This window comes from Coccinella septempunctata, chromosome 5, assembly GCF_907165205.1.
Source record: "Coccinella septempunctata chromosome 5, icCocSept1.1, whole genome shotgun sequence".
NCBI lineage: Eukaryota > Metazoa > Arthropoda > Insecta > Coleoptera > Coccinellidae > Coccinella > Coccinella septempunctata.
Genome location: NC_058193.1, coordinates 9,970,544 through 9,993,095, shown reverse-complemented (window position 1 = coordinate 9,993,095; position 22,552 = coordinate 9,970,544). Strand labels below are relative to the sequence as shown.

Sequence of the window (22,552 nt, the reverse complement as noted above, 5' to 3'; positions counted from 1 at the left end):
AGATCGCTAAACTAGGTTACAAGCACATTGGCGCCAAAAGTTGACACAGAGGACAGACAAATCCTCAGACCACAGAGAACTATGACAATCTGTCAAATCTTTTTCTTTAAAAGTGAAATAGGTTTTGAGTTTTGGAATAGAGATGTCGCCCCGGAGTCCAAAGCGAAAGTGAGAACAATTACCATCCTCATATTTTGTGGGATGACATTATAAAGTTTGTGAGAGTTGAGGAGAGATGTCGCTTTTGGAGTCCAAAGCGAGCAAATAATTATAAATGTTGCTAAGACCCTTAATGTCGGTACGCTTATTGACAGGATTTGATTGCTCATTAATATAGCACATTTCCAAAAAAACCCGCTTGGTGTTATTTGAGCAAGAATACAGTATCTTCGGATTATCGAAATCGAAAACGTGACCAGCTCTCGCAGCATGCAAAGCAAGGGCACATCTGTCAGGGTGTAGTCTGACGTCGCTTTTGTGAACCGCGAATCTTCTTTTTAGGGATTGGGAGGTTTGTCCGATATAGACCCCATCACAGTCTAAACATCTCACTGAGTAGACACAATCAGAGCTGGAAAGAACATCCGCTCTGTCTTTGAGATTGGTGAAGAGAAACTTATTGCGGAAAACGTTATATCTGGCAATTTTCACGTTGCTAATAGAGGAAAAAATGTGAACCAGTTTACTGGTCAAACCAGGCAATGAAGGCAGAGATGCAAACTTTATTTGGCTTACATGTGAGCTCTCGTGGGGAGCGTCCTGTCTTTGTTCAGGCAGTGTAGTAGGAGGATGTTCAGGAGGATCAGGTGAGATCCGTCGATTGGATGTCGAGAATATCAACTTCTTAAGCAGGCCGTGGGGATATCCATTATCTTTTAGGATGTCATATAATTTGTTCAGAGCACTCTGTTTGAAATCCATGTGAGTAAGGCCCATTATTCTGTTTTTTAGGTTGTTAACAACGTTGATCTTCATTTGCCAATCATGGCTTGAATTGAAGTGGACATATCTTCCTGAGCTGGTCGGCTTTCTGTACCAATCCAGCTTGACTGTGTTGTCCTCAGAACGTATCACTTTGGTATCTAGGAATGGGACAAATCTGTCTTTCTCTTCTTCTATGGTAAACTGTATATGTGGGTTAAAGGAGTTGAAGATCCTTAGGAGTTCTTTTTTCATATTTGAAGGAATGGCCAATATAATGTCATCAACATACTGGAACAAGAATGCTGGAATGAAAGATAGTTTGCCAAGGCAGTATCCGATCAACACCGTCATCACCAGAGCTGCCAAAGTTGGGCTGAGGATGCTGCCCATCGGGCACCCAAAGATTTGAGAGTAAAATTCACCTTTGTATTTGAAATAGTTGGAATCGAACAGAAACTTCAATAGGTTAACAAATTTAGGCCTAGGAATATTCGTGACAGCCTCAATCCTGCTCCAATTGTCCACTATTATCTTCTCCGTTAACTCCCAGGAAATATTGGTGAAAAGACTGATCACATCCAACGAAAGGATCTCATGGTCTGGAGGAATCTGCAAGTTATTAATCCTCTCTGCAAAATCGAAAGAATCCTTGACTGCCCAAGTGTGGAAGTCGTCCTTGAAAGCTGACTTGTGGATGTCGGCAACAAACTTGCTGAGTTCACTTGTTGGGGATTTAATGGTGGAGACGATAGGTCTGAGAGGAGTTCCCTCTTTATGGATCTTTGGTAGACCGTAGATAGTGGGAGAAATGCCTTTGTAGTTATTCAATTGTCTCGCCGTGGTGGCGCTGATGTATGCTTGGTCTTTGAGATCCTTGACAAGGCTGTTGTTCTTTGTCTGATACTTCGATGTGGGGTCAGCGAACATCATTAAATAATCTTCAGCCGTTTCATTATGTAATTATATATATATATATATTTTTTTTTTTTAAAGTTCACACGTAAGTGGCAAATCCTACAGAGCATCTCGGACACTTTCATGCCAAGAGATAATCTGTTGTGTCTCAGTGAGGGAAGATGACCTGACGGACGATGTTGACTGTCCCCAGTAGTACCGCCTTCTGCATCCATGATATAGTCGAAGGGTGCATTCCAAGTTCCTCAAGATGACTGACAGTTCTCTTTAGGACCAGTCCATTGGCGCTTATGATTAGTGGCATTATCTCCACTCTTTTTAACCTCCACATATCTCGCATCTGTCTTGATAATGTTTCGTATTTTCTGATCTTCTCCGCGTACGTTTTGCTCATGTTTTGATCATGTGGGACTGCAAAGTCGATGATCGTTGCAGTTTTGCCTATTTTATCCCATATGACCATATCCGGTCGGTTGTGCTCAGTTCCCAAGTCGGTCGTTATCGTAAGGTCCCAGTACACCTTTGTTCTGTCGTTTTCTAACACTGCTTCCGGGACGTAGAGATGGTGCGGCGTGAAATGTTTGATCAGGTTTTTACTCAGGCATATGTTTTGATGTACCACTTTCCCCATATTATTATGTCGTGACATATACTTTGTGCTAGCTATCGTTGAACAACCTGATAGTAGATAGTGAATGGTCTCTTCTGCTTTATTGCACAGCCGACAGTTTGTGTTGTTTACTTGTTGTTTCAAAATTATTTTACAATAATTTCGGGTGGGTACTACCTGATCCTGGATAGCAAAAACAGTTCCCTCAGTTTGTGGAAAGAGGTAACCCTGGGTCAGGTACGTGTTGGATGCTGCTATATCTACTTCTTCTTGGTGTAGACTTGCATAGAACCTACCATGTAATTGTTTGTTCTGCCAGCTCTGCCTTAGATGTTCTGCTGATTCCGTACAGTCCTGCTCATCATCGTTCGTTCCCTCTGTCATGCTTTCCTGTGTTGTTACCCATTGATGCACCGGTAAGTTGCTGTTTCGGAAATATTTCTTGATGTTCATTTTTTCTTTCTTGCAGATCTCTTCAATTGAGCTGAGGCCTCGTCCTCCTTCTTTTCTCGGTAAGTACAGTCTTTCAGTGGCCGAGTTAGGATGAAGCAGGTCGAACTGGGTCTTTGTAGTTCGAATTTTTCTGTCCATCAATTGCAGATCCGTTTTAGACCAGGTGAGTATTCCTACTGTGTAGGTGAACGATGGAATTGCCCAGATGTTTATGGCCATTAGTTTATTTTTTGAGGACAGCTGTGACTTCAGAATCAGTTTAACCCTTCTAAGTAATTCTGTTTTAGCTCTTTCTTCACTTATCCAATCCTAGTTTCATCCCCACGTCCTCACTGAAGTTTCTCACCAGCTCCAACTCCCCCTCTAGTTGTGCTCTTCCCCTTGCGTAGAGCTTCAGATCGTCCATATAGAATAAATGTGTGATCTTTGTTCGAACATCGATGGCGTAGCCGTATGCTGATCGGTTCAGTATCCCACTCAGAATATTAAGCGCCAAACAGAACCAGGGAGGACTCAGACCATCTCCCTGGAAAATGCCTCTTCTGATTCTTATCTCAGGTGTTTCGTATGTATTGATGCCATCGTTCATTGTAAGGGTTGTCCTCCATGTGGTCATTAGAAGTTTCAGCAAGTTTATCACCCTCTTTTCAATCTTGTAGATTTCAAATACCTCGATCAGCCAAGTGTGTGGGACAGAGTCATAAGCCTTCTGGTAGTCTATCCAGGCCATGTTTATGTTCTTGTTCCTCTTCTTTGCTTGTTTGGTGATCGCTCTGTCTATAACTAGGAGTTCTTTGCTGCCACGACTCTTGCTTTTGCACCCATTTTGCTCCCAGCACATAATGTTGTTATTTTTGAGGTGAGTGTTGATCTTATGGGCCAACGTGGAAGTCAAAATTTTATAGGCGGACGGTAGGCAGGTGATGGGCCTATAATTTTGAGGTTGTGTCAGGTCTCCCTTTTTGGGTATCATAATTGTTTTTCCTTTAGTGAAATATGCGGGGATGTTCTCAGGGTTTTCGAGTGCCTCACTTATAAGACGTGCCATAGCCTTGTGAGAAGATGTCAGCGCCTTCCACCAATAGTTGTGGATTCCGTCTATGCCGGGGGATACCCAGTTCTTCATCCTCCTTGTTGTTTCCTTCACATCTTCCTCGCTCACTGTTACTCTAGGCATTTCCTGTAGACCGCGGTGCGTCACCCTCTCGGCTTCAATCCATGGGGCATTTCTGTTGTGTTCTTTCTCTGTTGACCATAAGGACGACCAGTGCTTTCTCATTTCTTCTGGGTTTGGGGGTCTATGATCTTTGTTATGGCTCTTTTGATCTAATCTTTGAAAGAACGTTTTCTGGTTGTTGGTGAATTGGTTGTTCTGTTGGAACCTTTGAGTCCTCTTGTGGTACCTTCTCAAGCGATTTCCCAAGGCGGCTATCTTCTGCTTGAGCATTTCGTAATGTGTCCGTAATTTCATTTTGTATTGTGCGTCCCTTTCTTTCAACCCCATTTTCTTCGTGTATTTTTTCAGCTTGTTCTGTACTTTCCTGCTCACCTTTTCGTTGTTTAGGTACTGGTGAAGAATGCCTACCTCCTTTCTCAGCCTCGTGATCCGCTTTTCCAAGCGCTCCTCCCAAGGGGGCTTTTGTCGTTGTTCTTTCCTTCCTTTCTCGTTCATTTTTGTTTGCAGGATGAGGATGAGATATATATATATATATATATATATATATATATATATATATATATATATATATATATATATATATATATATATATATATATATATATATATATATATATATACATATATATATATATATACATATATATATATATATATATACATATATATATATATATATATATATATATATAGTGTGTAGTGTTCTTATCGACCATATATTATTTAAATAAATTAGTTTTATCGGGTATGTGGTCTAATTCCAAGTAAAACAGCCAATAAGTTCTGTATTTATCTTTACTTCTCAATATTTCGTTGACAGTTGTCAACTTCTTCAGGAGAAACTGCAAAATAATGAAACGTGAAAAACAAGACAAAAACACAAAACGGCATTACTTACAAGATGTACCAAAACATTAATCAATAATATCGACTGCAATTAACATTAATAATGACAAATTTCTCAGAAATCAGCTTAAAAAACATGAAAAATCCCCAGTCATTATACATTACATAGCTAACGGTGGAACGATACTACGCTGTAGGCACAATACGCCATCTCATGAGAAGACAACAAAATGAAGACACAGAACCATCTATGTTTTAATTTTTAAATTACTATAAAATATTCAAGAGGTCACTATAAATCGCACTCATACGGTCCGTGTCCGATTTAAAGTTCACTGCATTTTGCTGCTTGCCAATCTGTAACATTTCGAGGAATAACCTATTTCTGTAATTCGAATCTGTCTCCAACACTCTGATATCATCAAACCCGAAAGCAAAACTGTGCCCAGTTTCTTGGCAGTGTCTAACTAAAGCACACGAGTTCTTTCCAATACGGCAATCACTTCTATGTTGAGTGATTCTTTGTTTCAACCATTGTTGCGTTTGGCCCACGTAACAACCATCACAATGTTGACATGAGATCTTATATACTGCATTAGTGCATAATTCTATTGGTGTCCTTTCCTTGGTCCTCGAGAACAGGTCACCTACCTTCGTTAAATTATATTTGGCGAGTTTGATGTTTTCAAATTTGTTCAAAACTCCTATAAGGTTGGGTGTCAAATCTTTAACGAATGGAATCCTCATGAATTTAAAACTGTTTGTTTGTTCAGTTGTTGTTGTCAACCTTGATTCCCTATTGTGTATCAATCTGTTGAGGGTATTTTTAGGGTAACCGTTATTCTGAAAAATCTCAAACAACCTACGAAGGTTCTTTTTCAGCAATGATTCATCTGAGATATAGCATACTCTATTTTTTAATTCTTTAATCATGTTTATTTTTTGATTATAAGGGTGCTGGGAGTGAAAATTTATGAATCTGCCCGATGCAGTGGGCTTCTGGTACCAATCCAGAAGAATCCTATTATTTTCACTCCTAATTACTCGAGTATCTAAGAAGGGTAGGCTGTTATCCCTTTCAACTTCCATAGTGAATTTCAAATTTGCGTTAAATCCGTTGAATGTATCCAAAATGAATGCTGTTTTATCCGCTGGGATTGCACAAAACAGATCGTCAACAAACTTGTAAAAGAAGGGTATGTGGAACCAAATTGTTGGTAAAACCATGTCTAATAGATAGTCTAAGATGATGGTTGCCAAAATGGCGCTCAACGGTGACCCCATTGGTGTGCCGAATATTTGCTCATAAAATTCACCGTCAAAGACAAAGTATGCGTTGTTGAATATGAACTCAATGATCTCAATGAAGCTCTCCCTGCTTAAGGTAGTGTGGGGTTTTATCAGATCCCAGTTTTTTCGCAGAATTTCTAATATGAGATCCAACGGGATATTCGTAAAAAGGGATACTACGTCCAGTGAAATCAGGATATATCCTTCTGGCAGGGTTACATCCCTCATTTTGTCAACAAACGCAAACGTATCTTTAATGTTATATTCATTTCTATCATGGAATGAAACTTTCAAGATGTCAGCGATGAATTTTGAAATCTTATATGTTAAAGTATTAACAGAACTTACAATGGGGCGCATAGGTATGTTCTCCTTATGAATCTTCGGTAGGGTATAGAGTTTCGGATGGGCAGAATTATATATTGTCAATTGTTTTAGTTGTGGGTCAGTTATTTCCTTCAATCGGTGTAATCTCCTTAATAATTCATTCAATTTCTTCTGTGCAGCTGCCGTAGGGTCCCTTCTCAAAGTTCTGTAAGTCCTTTCATCAGCAAGAAGGACTTTAGTCTTTTCGATGTAACTTTGTTTGTTTATGGCGACTGTGCTGCCACCTTTATCCGCCCTAACAATATAAAGTTCAGGATTATTCTTCAGAAATTTTTGTGTTTTCCTAAATAATCTTTGTAAATGAGTCTGCTTGACGCCGTCTGATCTATGATTGAAGTTTGTTATGATGTTAGTGGTTTGTGCTCTGGTTATATCTCTCTGTTCTTGAGGAACCTCACTCAAAATATATTATAATATTAATAGGTCATTTAACACATTATTCAAGAAAGTCAAATCTGTTAACATGATCAAATTTGAGAAGTTGTGTAGAGCCCAGTTAAGAGATAACGTCCTGTTTCAAGACAATTCAAATTGGTTTAGGAATTTGTCTGATATAGAGATCCCCAGGGATGTGTCTGATTTTTTATCGTTGGGTCCAGACTTCAGTGTAGGATACATTAACAAAAGATCATTAATTAAAAACGTGTTAATGGACGTGGAAAATATTTTGAGTGAGGTTCCTCAAGAACAGAGAGATATAACCAGAGCACAAACCACTAACATCATAACAAACTTCAATCATAGATCAGACGGCGTCAAGCAGACTCATTTACAAAGATTATTTAGGAAAACACAAAAATTTCTGAAGAATAATCCTGAACTTTATATTGTTAGGGCGGATAAAGGTGGCAGCACAGTCGCCATAAACAAACAAAGTTACATCGAAAAGACTAAAGTCCTTCTTGCTGATGAAAGGACTTACAGAACTTTGAGAAGGGACCCTACGGCAGCTGCACAGAAGAAATTGAATGAATTATTAAGGAGATTACACCGATTGAAGGAAATAACTGACCCACAACTAAAACAATTGACAATATATAATTCTGCCCATCCGAAACTCTATACCCTACCGAAGATTCATAAGGAGAACATACCTATGCGCCCCATTGTAAGTTCTGTTAATACTTTAACATATAAGATTTCAAAATTCATCGCTGACATCTTGAAAGTTTCATTCCATGATAGAAATGAATATAACATTAAAGATACGTTTGCGTTTGTTGACAAAATGAGGGATGTAACCCTGCCAGAAGGATATATCCTGATTTCACTGGACGTAGTATCCCTTTTTACGAATATCCCGTTGGATCTCATATTAGAAATTCTGCGAAAAAACTGGGATCTGATAAAACCCCACACTACCTTAAGCAGGGAGAGCTTCATTGAGATCATTGAGTTCATATTCAACAACGCATACTTTGTCTTTGACGGTGAATTTTATGAGCAAATATTCGGCACACCAATGGGGTCACCGTTGAGCGCCATTTTGGCAACCATCATCTTAGACTATCTATTAGACATGGTTTTACCAACAATTTGGTTCCACATACCCTTCTTTTACAAGTTTGTTGACGATCTGTTTTGTGCAATCCCAGCGGATAAAACAGCATTCATTTTGGATACATTCAACGGATTTAACGCAAATTTGAAATTCACTATGGAAGTTGAAAGGGATAACAGCCTACCCTTCTTAGATACTCGAGTAATTAGGAGTGAAAATAATAGGATTCTTCTGGATTGGTACCAGAAGCCCACTGCATCGGGCAGATTCATAAATTTTCACTCCCAGCACCCTTATAATCAAAAAATAAACATGATTAAAGAATTAAAAAATAGAGTATGCTATATCTCAGATGAATCATTGCTGAAAAAGAACCTTCGTAGGTTGTTTGAGATTTTTCAGAATAACGGTTACCCTAAAAATACCCTCAACAGATTGATACACAATAGGGAATCAAGGTTGACAACAACAACTGAACAAACAAACAGTTTTAAATTCATGAGGATTCCATTCGTTAAAGATTTGACACCCAACCTTATAGGAGTTTTGAACAAATTTGAAAACATCAAACTCGCCAAATATAATTTAACGAAGGTAGGTGACCTGTTCTCGAGGACCAAGGAAAGGACACCAATAGAATTATGCACTAATGCAGTATATAAGATCTCATGTCAACATTGTGATGGTTGTTACGTGGGCCAAACGCAACAATGGTTGAAACAAAGAATCACTCAACATAGAAGTGATTGCCGTATTGGAAAGAACTCGTGTGCTTTAGTTAGACACTGCCAAGAAACTGGGCACAGTTTTGCTTTCGGGTTTGATGATATCAGAGTGTTGGAGACAGATTCGAATTACAGAAATAGGTTATTCCTCGAAATGTTACAGATTGGCAAGCAGCAAAATGCAGTGAACTTTAAATCGGACACGGACCGTATGAGTGCGATTTATAGTGACCTCTTGAATATTTTATAGTAATTTAAAAATTAAAACATAGATGGTTCTGTGTCTTCATTTTGTTGTCTTCTCATGAGATGGCGTATTGTGCCTACAGCGTAGTATCGTTCCACCGTTAGCTATGTAATGTATAATGACTGGGGATTTTTCATGTTTTTTAAGCTGATTTCTGAGAAATTTGTCATTATTAATGTTAATTGCAGTCGATATTATTGATTAATGTTTTGGTACATCTTGTAAGTAATGCCGTTTTGTGTTTTTGTCTTGTTTTTCACGTTTCATTATTTTGCAGTTTCTCCTGAAGAAGTTGACAACTGTCAACGAAATATTGAGAAGTAAAGATAAATACAGAACTTATTGGCTGTTTTACTTGGAATTAGACCACATACCCGATAAAACTAATTTATTTATATATATATATATATATATATATATATATATATATATATATATATGTATATATATATATATATATATATATATATATATATATATATATATATATATATATATATATATACGGGCTTCGGCCTTCGGGGAGTGACGTCCCCGCGTACCTGAGTCAACCGGTGTTAAGAGTTAGCACCCCTTCCACCGTGAAACCCTTTCGCTTACGACAAAATTAACGAAGCCTCGGATACCGCCCCCAGCGTCGAGGTTGCGCTGAGGGGAAGATTGATACAACCCCTAGCAGATGTAGGTGAAGCAAGAGGCGCCTCTTTGCGAAACGGAACCACAAGGCCAAGTACGTCGAGGACATCCACACAGGGTAACAGCTTGGATGTGTCGAGTAGAGGTTCAATAGAGCCTACACAAAACAATCCCGCTTCAACCCGTGCACGTAGGCAGCATTGGACTAGAACAATGAACTTAAGTCTCATCAATGCATATTACAAAGTTACCGAAGGAGAAACACAGACAAAAAAGTACGCGGAGAAACTGGTGGAACTCTGGACAGAAAACTACCCAGACAAAATATTTACCGGCAAACATTTGGTCGCACAGGTCAAGAACATAAAGACGAGAAAGCTTCTCTCCCCGGACGAACTCGAGATGATAAAGGCGGAATCGATCAGAAAATCACCAGTCAAAGCAATCAACAACATAAGAAGGAGCATCCACCGAAGAAGCCTGAACCTACAACAAGACAGCTCACAACAACAACAAAACAGCTCACAACAACAGCAAGAAAGTAACACACAACAGGAAGGAACCAATATACAATCACAGCACGAACGAATCGAAGATGATGAGACAACCCTGGAGATACTCACTATGTTCCAGGCAGCTGACCTTGAATGGAATGGAGTTGAGATAACTAGACGACCCAGAATAACCAAACTGACCAACAGTAAAGATACCACCACAATGATGAAAGCCATTGATGAAGCCCTTGACAGAACATTCAGCAACTCGACTAACTTGGAAGACTTGTGCCACAAGGTATACTGTGCAGCCACCGTAGCCAACGTGATCCAACCAACGAAGACGACGAACCCCAAAATAACGCACCAACAACGAAACAACAAGCCCCCATGGGAGTAGAGAATCGAAAAAAAGATCACGAACATCCGACGAGAGATAGGAGTCATACACAGCTACCTGAACACCACGAAACCATCCAAAAAACTTGAGAAGAAAGTACAGAAGTACGCAGATAGGAGAAAACTGAAGAAAAGTGATGACAAATACCACCAACACCTGAAAGTACACATGGAGACCATGAAGCAGAAGATCGCAGCTTTGGGGAGCCGAATGCGAAGATACCATAAGAGAACTCAGAGACACCGGGAAAATAACCTATTCACGAATAACCAGAAAGAGTTCTTCAGGAGCCTCGATGAACAACAAAAACATCCCGAAGATATCCCTCCGAAACCAACAGAGATGCAAGAGTACTGGTCGAATATATGGTCACGAAGCGAAGTGCACAATAAGGATGCACCGTGGATAAAAACTCTAATCGAAGAACAAACTGATCTAGAAGAAATGGCACCAATAACAATAACTACAGAAGACGTCAATAACACTATCCGCAGAATGAAAAACTGGACCACCCCGGGCGTTGACAACATACATAACTATTGGTGGAAGTCCCTCAAGTCAACACATAAAGTGTTGGCCAGACTTTTTCAAGAGTCGCTGCAAAGTCCGGAGAGCATCCCAAAATACTTCACCCAAGGTGCGACCTGCATGCTTCCCAAAACAGAAAAATTGTCTGACCCCAAGAACTACAGACCAATCACGTGTCTTCCATCAGCGTACAAGATTTTAACATCTACAATAGGTTTCAAAATAGTCACACACTTAAAGAACAACAAACTACTAGCCTGGGAACAGAATGGCTGCAACAAAAACGGCAGAGGAGCTAAGGAACTTCTTGTTATAGACAATGCGATCACGAAACAGGCAAGGAAAAGGTTGAAAAACCTATCCGTGGCTTGGATAGACTACCGCAAGGCTTTCGATTCCGTCCCTCACACCTGGCTACTCCAAGTGCTTCAAATATATAAAATCAACCCTCGAGCAATCCAACTACTGAAACACCTTATGACCACGTGGCGCACAAAGCTGACAGTTAAACACGAAACCTTGTCCTACCAAACTGGTGAGATCAGGATAGCAAGAGGGATTTTTCAGGGTGACAGCTTCAGTCCCTCATGGTTCTGTGCAGCCATGAACCCCATCAGTAGTATGCTGAACAGATCAGCATACGGTTACGCCATTGATAGTAACACTATCCTTTCACATTTGTTCTACGTGGATGACTTAAAGCTCTTCGCCAGAGGACGAAAACAGTTGGAGGGAGAACTAGAGCTGGTAAGGAAGTTTAGCGGCGATATCGGTATGTCGTTGGGGTTGGAGAAATGTGCAGTTGTGGAAGTCAAGAGAGGAAAGCTGGTTAGACAACAAAACATTAAACTGGGAGATGGTCGGGAAGTAAGAAGTTAAGGAGTTGAGGACAGCTACAAATACTTGGGCATCCAACAAACTTATGAAATACGTCAGCAAGAAAATAAACGTGAAACCGAAAGTGAACTCCTCAGAAGAACGCGGAAAATACTCGGGACACAGCTGTCGGCAAAGAACATTATAACGGCAATCAACATGTGGGCCGTACCAGCGTTCACTTATACCGCTGGTGTGCTGTCATGGTCAAAAACAGATTTACAAAGAATTGACCAAAAGATTAGAACAACACTCACCAAACATGGCTTGCTCCACCCTAATTCAGCCGTGGAAAGAATATACCTACCTCGAAGAACGGGCGGACGTGGATTGAGCAGTCTTGAAGATACCTGTCAGAGAGAAGAGAGGAACATTATAGACTATTTTCGCAAGAGAAATAACCCTGTACACCAATGGGTGGCTACTTACCAGCAAACATCCAATAGAGCAGGAACATCGCCACCGGTAGAACCTGAAATGGAAAATAGGTTAGAAAGGCTCAAACAGAGCTGGCAGTCTAAATCACTTCATGGCAGATTCTATGCCAGCCTGCAACAGGAAGAAGTGGACAGAACAAAATCACATACTTACCTCATGCAAGGCTATTTATACCCACAAACCGAAGGAACATTAATGGCGATTCAAGACCAGGTAGTGCCAACTAGAGTGTACGCGAAACACATAATGAAATTGCAGGTTGAAACAACTAAATGCCGCCTCTGCAACATTGCTGAAGAAACAATTCAGCATCTCTCTTCAGGATGCTCACAAATAGCTGGTACAAAATACCTGGCCCGGCATAACGATATGGGGAAGGTAGTGCACCAACTTATATGTCTCCGAGAAGAACTACTACCGCACTTCACCCCTCACCACTTGTATAGCCCACAGGCGGTACTAGAGAATGACCAAACGAAGATCTACTGGGATCTGACCGTGGTGACTGACAGGGGTGCGGAACACAACAGGCCAGACATGGTGGTGTGGAATAAGACCAAGAAAACCGCACATATCATCGATTTTTCGGTGCCCCTGGATAACAACTTGTCGAAGGCATATGGGGAGAAGATCACCAAATATAACGTCCTCGCTCGTCAGATCAGAGACATGTGGAAGTTGAAGTCGGTCACAATAATTCCCTTGATCATAAGCGCCAATGGGCTGGTCCACCGAAAAAGTTCCGCACATATAGAAGAACTTAACCTGCCTCCAAACACCATAGCATGGATGCAGAAGGCCGTAATACTGGGAACGGTTGGCATAATCCGACAGGTTATATATCCTTATTAGTAACTAGCAAGGTTGCCCTTGGCTCACGGGTCCGGGTAACCTGGTGAATCCCACAACTGTGTGAAATTAAAAAAATATATATATATATATATTTACATCTGGCATACTTTATTGCGTCCTTTCAAAAAGCAACCTTATTGCGTCTCCCAGAAATACGCTACCTAGGTGGAATCTGATCGAAGTATATTAATCTACGCAAAAAATTAAGTAGTTTGGTCGTTTCAGATCTCAAATATCTTTATTAACAAAGAAGTTGATATACGCACATTATTGCGTCCTTTCATGGTCCTACCATTAGTGCGTCCGGCGTATATTTTGTTTTCATATGTAGCACAATGCTGCGTCCGAATTTTATTCAATCGTTCACCATTAGCATGTTGTTGCGTCCAGCGTAGTTGCCACATATGTTTTAGAATCTGGTACAGCAGGATTATTCGAACTCGATGACGTGATCGTATTATAACATTGGCTTCAGTTATTACAACTTTCATCTTTCAAAACACCTCTATATTTATGATGGCTGTCATTCTTAGTTTGTCGACTGCTCACTTGGGGAATCGTATTTCAGAATGTTTCAAACACTCTTTAAGTGTCTTTTTGTCAAGAAGAGCTTTAGTGATTATGTAATAATTTTTAAAAAGTTATATATTTCATTTTCGTTTTTTTTTATAACGAATGAATGTGAGAGAGTGGTGCTCTGGAGATAACTTAAATGAGTAATGCATTAACTGCACAGTTGTTAGTTTATCCTACGAACAATTTGGCAGTCTGGAGAGTCAACCACTCTCTCAGGGCAGTTAAATGGACGGCGAATGAAGAGCATCCTAGCTCTTCGATATACAAGGACTCTCTTTGCTTATACGAGGACGAAACCATTGAGCATATCCCCAGTGACTGCCCAGCGGCAGACAAGGTTCGCTCAGGCTGGTTCTAGGGGAACTCATGGACTCCTCTGTTATCACCTCTTCCCTTTGGAAGATGGTACTGGAGGTAGAAGTTTAGCTCTTTGAGCTTGTTTGTGTGCCACAATAGACCGCTTTGGTCGCGGTAGCAGGTATGGAGGATTCGACAGATGCGCCGAACAAACTATAACTGTAACTCTTCGATACAAAGGATATACTTTCCTCGAATGCAGGAAGACAGGGGTTTCAAAGTTTGCAATACCAACATTATACACAAAAGTGGGAAATGGAATAAGATTATTGAGAGGTCAAGACCCACTCAAGGGAATAGTAGCTCATAATAAAATCAAAGTCAAAGAGCTGGAGTGCTTTGGAGAAGCTTATATCCGACATATGAATCGATCTTAAGCTAGTAGGAAAATCTATCACGCCAGCAGAACAAAAGATATTAAAAAGCCAGATTAGACAAGCACAACTGAAGTTTTCATTCGAATATCATATGAGTAAACATATACTTTATATATTTCGAGAGATTGAAAGACCATGACTTGCTGTAAAAAGCATCTTCTGCTCTTCTGGAGTCGTCTGAGCTGATGTCGGAAACGGGAGGATTTGTTCATCAAGATGGAGTGATACTAGATACTAGAATACTAGGTAGTATAAGAAGAATATAATGCAAGTGGTCACCTCAACATCTTGCAGGGCTAGTCGTGATCGACGAAAACTCTTATGCACATCTTGTTTGCTTGCAGAATTCATACTTTATCAGGGTATATAGAGAGACACAATGCGAATTCCTTACTTCCATCTGAGAGAAGTTTATGGCATAGACAAATAACCGAAGCTCTCATTTGTACCTCCAGAGACCAAAGCAGTTTTCGAGAATGATAAAGCTCGCATATATTGCAATTAGGCTTTTTCAACCACTTGGCATATGCCAAGTTGTTGAAAAAGCGTGTATATACACGCAATAAAGCTCGATAAAGTTCTGCCAGAAAAAAAAAACTCAAAGAATTTCTTGTGTTGTATTCCCTTCGCTGCCAAAAATAATGTGGTAGTGAACGAAGAACAGAAAAGTGAAAAATAAAAAGGATCAATGTTCGAACAGGGGGCTTCATACCCAGGGCATAAAGTTTGAATGGTAAATCTGATTGAAGAATTTTTAGATCTGAGAACTAATAACGTTACTGAATTGGAGATTATTCTGGCCTGCAGAACTCTGGCAGAATGAAGAACTATCTCAAGAACGTGGGGACAACACCTGGTTCTGTCACTAGGGCAAGAAAAGGGGTTCTGGACGTGACAATGGTCAACGCAGCTTCCAGAAGAAGTGTTAAAGCTTGGGAAATGGTGACCAAACCATCAATCTCTGACCATAGGATAATCGAATATAAAATAACAGAAGAGGAACTGATCCACCATTAAGATCCATCTGAAGCAAAACTTACAACAGTTCGAAACTAATTGGCCAAACCTCTCGCATTACGATCTGGAACAAAAAGTCGATCAGGGAATTTTAGATGCCTTCCACTCCAGTTATCCACCCCCGGAAGTTTGAACAAGTGAGGATGCATCTAATTAATCCTATTCGTGTATGGGCTCATGCCGACAATTTTAAAATCTTTGGTGATATAGGCTCTATTGAAGACTGCGTTTCCTGCAGCGTGCTTTGTGGACTCATTCTTGATTTGGTGTGGCAGAAATCAACTACCATTGAGCATTTTTGAGTGCAATGTCGCCACGTACACCAGGAAAAAGAACTATTTACTGTATAGTTATAGTCTTGATGGCAGCGTCCTGAGCAAAAAAACGGAGATAAAAGATCTTGGCGTTGTTTTGATCAAAGTTTGTTCCTCATGTTAATCATTTACTTGGTACGAGGCCAAGATTGTATGAATTCATCGTGCGTATTTTCTGCAGATATTTTCTGATCCGGAAACTATGATTTTGCTGTTCAATACATTTGTGACGAGCAAACTGGAGCTTGGATGCATTGCTTGGAACCCAATATACGATTGCCATACACATCACAATGACATATATTCCGAGAGCTGGCGACGAAAATCGGCAAAAGATTTGTAATGGATCATAATTAAATATGAGTTAGTTTTGATGGTGTATATGAATCAGCACCCACGCTAAAAGGTCAGGTAGTGGAACATCTGACGACGACGCTCTTTGATTTATATAAAATTACAATATCCGTACTTTGGGGTGACTGCTGACTGCCTCTCTTCTATTGATATGTGGTCTGAATAATTTATTCACAAATAATATATGATATTTCAGCAGTAAATGCAGTTTCAGCCAATACAATTCTTTTGAAACAACATCGTCAAGGCAGCAACTTATGTGGTGTACTGACACACCGCGTTTCACTAAAATGAGATCTGACCACTTTTTCAAGTTTTCTGTTCTATGAACTAGTGACAATTTTCAATCATTACAAAATACTTGTAGAGTGTGTTGTAATTTCATATACCTACATCAAAGCGCGTCGCCGCTAGGTGTTCCACTACCTGACCTTGAGAGTGGGTGCTGACTTATGTACACCCTCAATACTTAATCATATTAAATTATGCGCCAGTACAAATCTTTTGCCGAATTTCGTTGCCAGCTCTCGGACTGATGGAGGCTGTTCAGAGAAGTTTTTCCGAGTAAGATCATGCTGTTTTGTTGAATAAATTCGGTGCAGTTAAGCTTGATGTCAGAAAGGCCGTTGTTTGTTTGAGGTTCCTTCATGGACCCTTGAATGGCACATCTACTCACTAGAGTAGGATTTCATGTAGGACGCCCAAGTTCTAGACCCGTACGCTTGTTCATCCTTACTACGCCCAGAACAAATATATTGTTTCAGTTATCTGTGTACAATATGATTTGTTCTAAATTCAATCAGATCTCGCATCTCTGTGATATACACTTTGACAGACAGTCCTTATTAATTTATATTACAAGGACACTACATATATACAAGAGTTTACATAATTTGTAGAACTTTTTAATTTTTGTGGTAATGTCACTTCTAATCCCACAGCACTCAGAATACAAAAGGTCATGGCAAAACGAGTAATCAACCCCACAATATCGCTCAATAAGCCAGACGGATAATTCACCAAAGGAGAACAGGAACGATCCTTCAGTTTTCCCTAAACAACCTTCACAGGTAGTAAACCCATAACTAGAATCGATACAGCAATATAGACCAAGAATCCTCGTAAGGAAGATTGGGATATTTAAAAGACGATGTTTGGAGTGGGCAATGAACACCTTCAATCTATATAGATCACCAGAAGTGTAAAGAAAAATCCTAGAAGAGATTCGTCTTCATCTTCTGAAGATAACCAGAAGCTGCTTAGAATGAGTCATATACACAGAAAATGGAGAAGGACAAAAGTTCCCTTCACACCAAAATGGGGACCCACAATCTTCAAGAACAATTAATTCAACATAGTTTTTATTGAAGACGATGAAGAAAGTAGTAGATAACAACATAAGAACATAGAATCTGGACAATACACCAATTCACAAATGCCAGATGGCCTGCAGGATGACCGATCAACAAAAACTGCTCTGAATGAGCGTATGACTCTATAGCTAGGTTCCTGGTCCCTCGGGAACTAAAGGAAATGAAGAGGCGAATACACTTGCCTCTAGCAACAAGGGAAGTTGACGTTTATTCATCCAGTATCCAGTGGAATAAAAAATTTTTAATTCACAAGATAAAGCGGTACCTTTCATGTCAATTTATAAATCCAATAATTCTCTGGAAAGTGTTATCGTTTGATTTCTAATTGAAGTGGAATAAAATTCACGTGAGTTATAATTTTTTTTCATTCGAAAATATATTAATGACAATATCAGTCAAAAGAACACCATAAGAGCACTTCAATCGGACCTGCTATTGCTCTGGAGACATAATCCAATTCTTCACCTAACAGACTTTCGGGATGACCTTGGAGCCTAGGAAGCTAAATCATTTCAGTTGTGCAAATACAACTTGGTTTACTTGTATTCACAGTTGCCAGATTTAGGACGCAACATTATGCGTCGTGTGAAAGATGTATATTGACTGTATATCAGTTTTCACCATTTGAAGCGCCCCCGAAGCGGAATTTGCGTGAACTAAAAATATACTTTAGGTTTCATGAGAAGCACTTTACTGCGTCTGGAGATATGTTTTTCAACATAGAATAACTCTTTTATCAAAAGATGAATGAAATCTATAGTTGTTCCAAAGATAGCTCTCGACGTCCTTCACGATTTGCGACCACCCCTGTCGTTGTATCCCTCGAAATACCAGAGAAAACTTTGAAAAACAATGCTGCGTCCGGTATACGGACGCAGTATTATTCAGGACGCAATTGTGTATGGCCCAAAGACAATGTATGGACGCAACATAGTATGCTGGATAAATATAAATATATATATATATATATATATATATATATATATATATATATACATGGTCTGATGGCACGCGAACAGAATGGATGCCGAGCGAGGTCTAAAGGATGCAAAGAGCTGCTCGTCTCTGACTGCATCCTGACCAAACAGGCACGCAAAAGGCTTAGGAATATATCAGTCGCGTGGGTGGACTACCAAAAAGCCTTCGATTCGGTACCCCACTCCTGGCTTTTGGAGGTATTGAGAATGCATGGGGTCGCTGAAAATATCATTAAGATTTTGAGTCATCTTATGAAGAGCTGGAGGACAACATTGCTGGTGAAAGATGGTAGTCATACGGAGGAGTCGGAGATGGTTTATATTTATCGCGGAATCTTCCAGGGAGACAGCTTTAGCCCTTTATGGTTTTGTCTTGCCCTCAATCCCTTGAGCTTGCTCCTCAACAATACCAAGTATGGATATGTTATAAACAAAAGAAGAAAAATTACCATCACACACTACCTCTATATGGACGACCTCAAGTTGTACGCTGCAAACCAAGACGAGCTCAGAGGGCTGCTGGAGACGGTGAGAGCTTTCAGTGACTCGATTGGTATGAAAATGGGCACGGATAAGTGTGCAGTTCTTGAGGTGAGGAGGGGAAAGATACAGAATGCGGGGCAGGCGACAACTCTCATGACCAATCTCGCGATACCGAATCTGAACACCAATGATACGTACAAGTACCTAGGAATTAGACAAGCGCTTGAGATTGATGTTTCCGCGATGAAGCGCTCATTTAAGGAGAAACTGCTTGGGCGAATAAACTTGCTTCTGAAATCGGGACTCAACTCGAAGTCCCTCTTTACCGCCATTAACATATGGGCGATGCCGTGTATGACTTATTCATTTGGCGTGTTGACCTGGTCGGCGACCGAGCTTCGGGATCTGGATAGAGCTGTAAGATCTGCGCTCACCAGATGTGGAATCCACCACCCCCATTCGTCCACAATCAGACTCTACCTCCCACGCCACCAGGGAGGTAGGGGTTTACTCAATATCGAGGCCACTCACCGCAGAGATGTTGAAAGCTTGAGGAAGTATTTTTATAAAAACAACTCACCTCTTTCCCAGGCTTTGTGTGAGGCTGACGAAAACATCTCAGCACTCAATCTGGCCCAACGTGATCACCAACTGCCTCCCATAAAAACAACTGAGGAACTAATATCGGAATGGAAATCCAAGGCCCTCCATGGCAGGTACCCTAGCCACCTGGAAAATACTAACGTGAATAAGTTGGAAACAATGGAATACTTACGTGCGGGATACCTCTTCCCGGAAACGGAAGGTAGAATCATCGCAATCCAGGACCAGGTGATGCCTACTAGGATGTACCTGAAACATATAGCAAAGAAAGATATACCATCTGACCGATGCAGAAAATGTCTTCAAGCTCCCGAATCAATACAGCACATGACATCTTCGTGCTCAATTATGGCACCTAGGGAATATCTTGAGAGACACAACGCCATGGCTAAACTGTACCATCAGCAGATCGCACTCCGTTATGGACTGATACAAGATGAGGTAGAGCAACATCTATACCTGCCTAAAACCCTTCTGGAAAATGATAAGTTCAAACTTTACTGGGATGCCACGATGTTCACTTCCCAGGGTGTAGCTCATAATCGCCCAGATATAACGATTTTCGATAAAGAAAAGAATTTGTGCCTGATGCTCGATGTTACTATTCCAGCAGATGAGAACATCGCTAGAGCTTACACAGAAAAGCTGAGCAAATATGGAGATCTGGCGTTCCAATTGAAAGAGCTACACAAATTGAAATCTGTCAGCGTACTCCCTCTGATAATATCAACGAATGGGTTGGTTGAGAAACACCTGGTCGAGAATACCGAGCGACTTGGATTAAACAGGAAACTGGTTTCACATGCGCAGAAGCAGGTCATCCTTCAAACCGTACGGATAGTAAGGAAGTTCCTGCAGAGTTCATAGCGAGTTGCTGGCTGCCTTGGCGATTCGTCCGGCAGGTAGTGAATGGATCTCCCGAAACTAAACGGTGGAAAAAAAAAAAAAAAAAAAAAAAAAAAAAATATATATAGGGTGATGTTATATCATCGGGGAGTGACGTCCCCGCGTACCCGAGTCGCCAATGTATGGGGTAGCAGCTCATACATTGAGACAATTAATTGCTCTCATTTCCTCAAATGAAGCCTCGGAACACGCCCCCAGTGTTGGGACTGCGCTTGGGGGAAGATCGGATCGGTCTCTAGCAGATGAAGGTGGAGCGAGTGGCGCCCGTCTGCGAAACGGATCCACAAGGCCTAGCAACCCTATTAATGACAACCAGAGTGAAAGCTTGGGTGCTCCAGAGCAAGGAGGCCCCGCTCTCACTCTTAGAAGGGGAAGGCAGCATTGGTCACGCGAAATGAACCTATACCTTATGAATGCTTACTTCCAAGTCACTGAAGGAGAGACAAAAAAGGACAGATATAGGGACAAACTCGAAGAACAGTGGAGAGTGAAGTACCCCACCTTGAATTTTACAACGCAACATCTAGCGGCCCAGATTAGTAACATAAAACGAAATAGACTAATATCCCCTGATGAACTGGAGGAGATCAAACTGCACTATACACGAACAAGTAATTCAAGAAGGTTAACCGCAATTCGTAGATCGATAAATACTAGAAACAGCATTCCACATCCAGAAGCATCTCAAGAAGATACCGAACAGCAAGAACTAAAAGAGGAAATAAAAGCATCGTTTCGAGAACTGGACTTCCAATATAAGGGAACAGCAATGTATACAAGGCCTATGATATCCAGAATAAGGCTGTTCAAAGAGGTAAGAGACACTGTAGAAGTTGTCAACAGCACTCTGGCAACAGAATTTGAATGTTCTGAAGATTTAGAAGACCTCTGTCATAAGATATACTGCGCAGCGACCTTGATCAGCAGCATTTATTGTAAAAAAACACCCTCAGAACCCAAAATGCACGAAGGAAAGCCCCCATGGGAAACAAGACTGGAAGCTAAAATAACAAGTTTCAGAAAAGAAATTGGAGTACTTGAGAATTACCTAAATGGTGGAACACTTAGTAAAAAGGCAGAAAAGAAAGCAAAAGCCTACGCCAGAAAAGCCAAGATCATAATTTCAGAGACACCTAATAAACAGGACCTCAAAAAACATGTCGAAATTTTAAAACAAAAAATTGCAGCCCTTGGCAACCGACTCCTCAGATATCATAAGAGAATACTTAGATTCCAACAAAATCGACTCTTTTCCACCAACCAAAGACTATTCTATCGCAATATCGGAAGCGACAAAGAAACACCCAAACAACCACCAACAGAACAGCAGATGACGGAATTTTGGTCAAACATATGGTCTCAGGAGGTACAACATAATAGCCAAGCCTACTGGATAAACACTGAAAAAGAAAGTTTTGAAAATAGAACACAGATGCCCGATGTGTCCATCACAAGAGGAGACATAGCCGAAACGGTTAAACGCCTTAGAAACTGGACTGCCCCTGGCGTTGATGGAATTTGCAATTACTGGTGGAAGGCTATGTCAACAGCTCATAATCAATTGGCACTACATTTACAGGAAATCATCCAAAATCCTGAAAAAGCACCAAAATATTTTACAATGGGCATAACTTACATGCTGCCCAAGAAAGGTGACTTAACTCAACCACAGAATTATAGACCTATCACGTGCCTGCCGTCTGTATACAAGATCCTGACCTCCGTAATCGGGTTTAAAATAAGCACTCATATTCGTAATAACAGAATTTTAGCCTGGGAGCAGAATGGCTGCAAGAAGAAAGCCCGAGGTTGTAAAGAACTATTGGTGATTGATAATGTCGTCACGAAGCAGGCCAGAAGAAGACTCAAAAATATATCGATGTGCTGGATTGACTACCAGAAAGCTTATGACTCCG

At 40.5% G+C, this 22,552-nt stretch overlaps 3 protein-coding genes across 3 annotated transcripts in view; 1 reads left to right on the top strand and 2 right to left on the bottom strand.

Annotated features, from left to right (window-relative positions):
* Nucleotides 1-631: 631 nt before the first annotated feature.
* LOC123313991 lies at nt 632-1,851 on the bottom strand. Its single transcript, XM_044899104.1, has 2 exons — nt 736-1,851; nt 632-655 (listed from the first exon to the last, which is right to left on the bottom strand). The coding sequence occupies exons 1-2, from the start codon at nt 1,849-1,851 to the stop codon at nt 632-634; spliced, it is 1,140 nt and encodes a 379-aa protein (XP_044755039.1).
* Nucleotides 1,852-5,195: 3,344 nt separating this feature from the next.
* On the bottom strand, nt 5,196-6,443 carry LOC123313990. The gene has a single exon (XM_044899103.1). It carries the CDS (start codon nt 6,441-6,443, stop codon nt 5,196-5,198), a length of 1,248 nt encoding a protein of 415 aa, XP_044755038.1.
* Nucleotides 6,444-20,754: 14,311 nt separating this feature from the next.
* LOC123313989 overlaps nt 20,755-22,552 on the top strand; it is a 3,567-nt gene continuing 1,769 nt past the window's right edge. The window contains exon 1 of the mRNA XM_044899101.1: nt 20,755-22,552. This exon is cut by the window's right edge and continues 679 nt beyond it. Within this exon, the coding sequence (XP_044755036.1) occupies nt 20,755-22,552 (1,798 nt within the window).

Coding starts and splice junctions, on each gene's coding strand:
- LOC123313991 (XM_044899104.1), bottom strand. CDS start 1,851: ATGTTCGCTGACCCCACATCGAAGTATCAGACAAAGAACAACAGCCTT. Junction 656..735: donor CTCCCCACGAGAGCTCACAT/GTAAGCCAAATA, acceptor TTCCTCTATTAG/CAACGTGAAAATTGCCAGAT.
- LOC123313990 (XM_044899103.1), bottom strand. CDS start 6,443: ATGAGGGATGTAACCCTGCCAGAAGGATATATCCTGATTTCACTGGAC.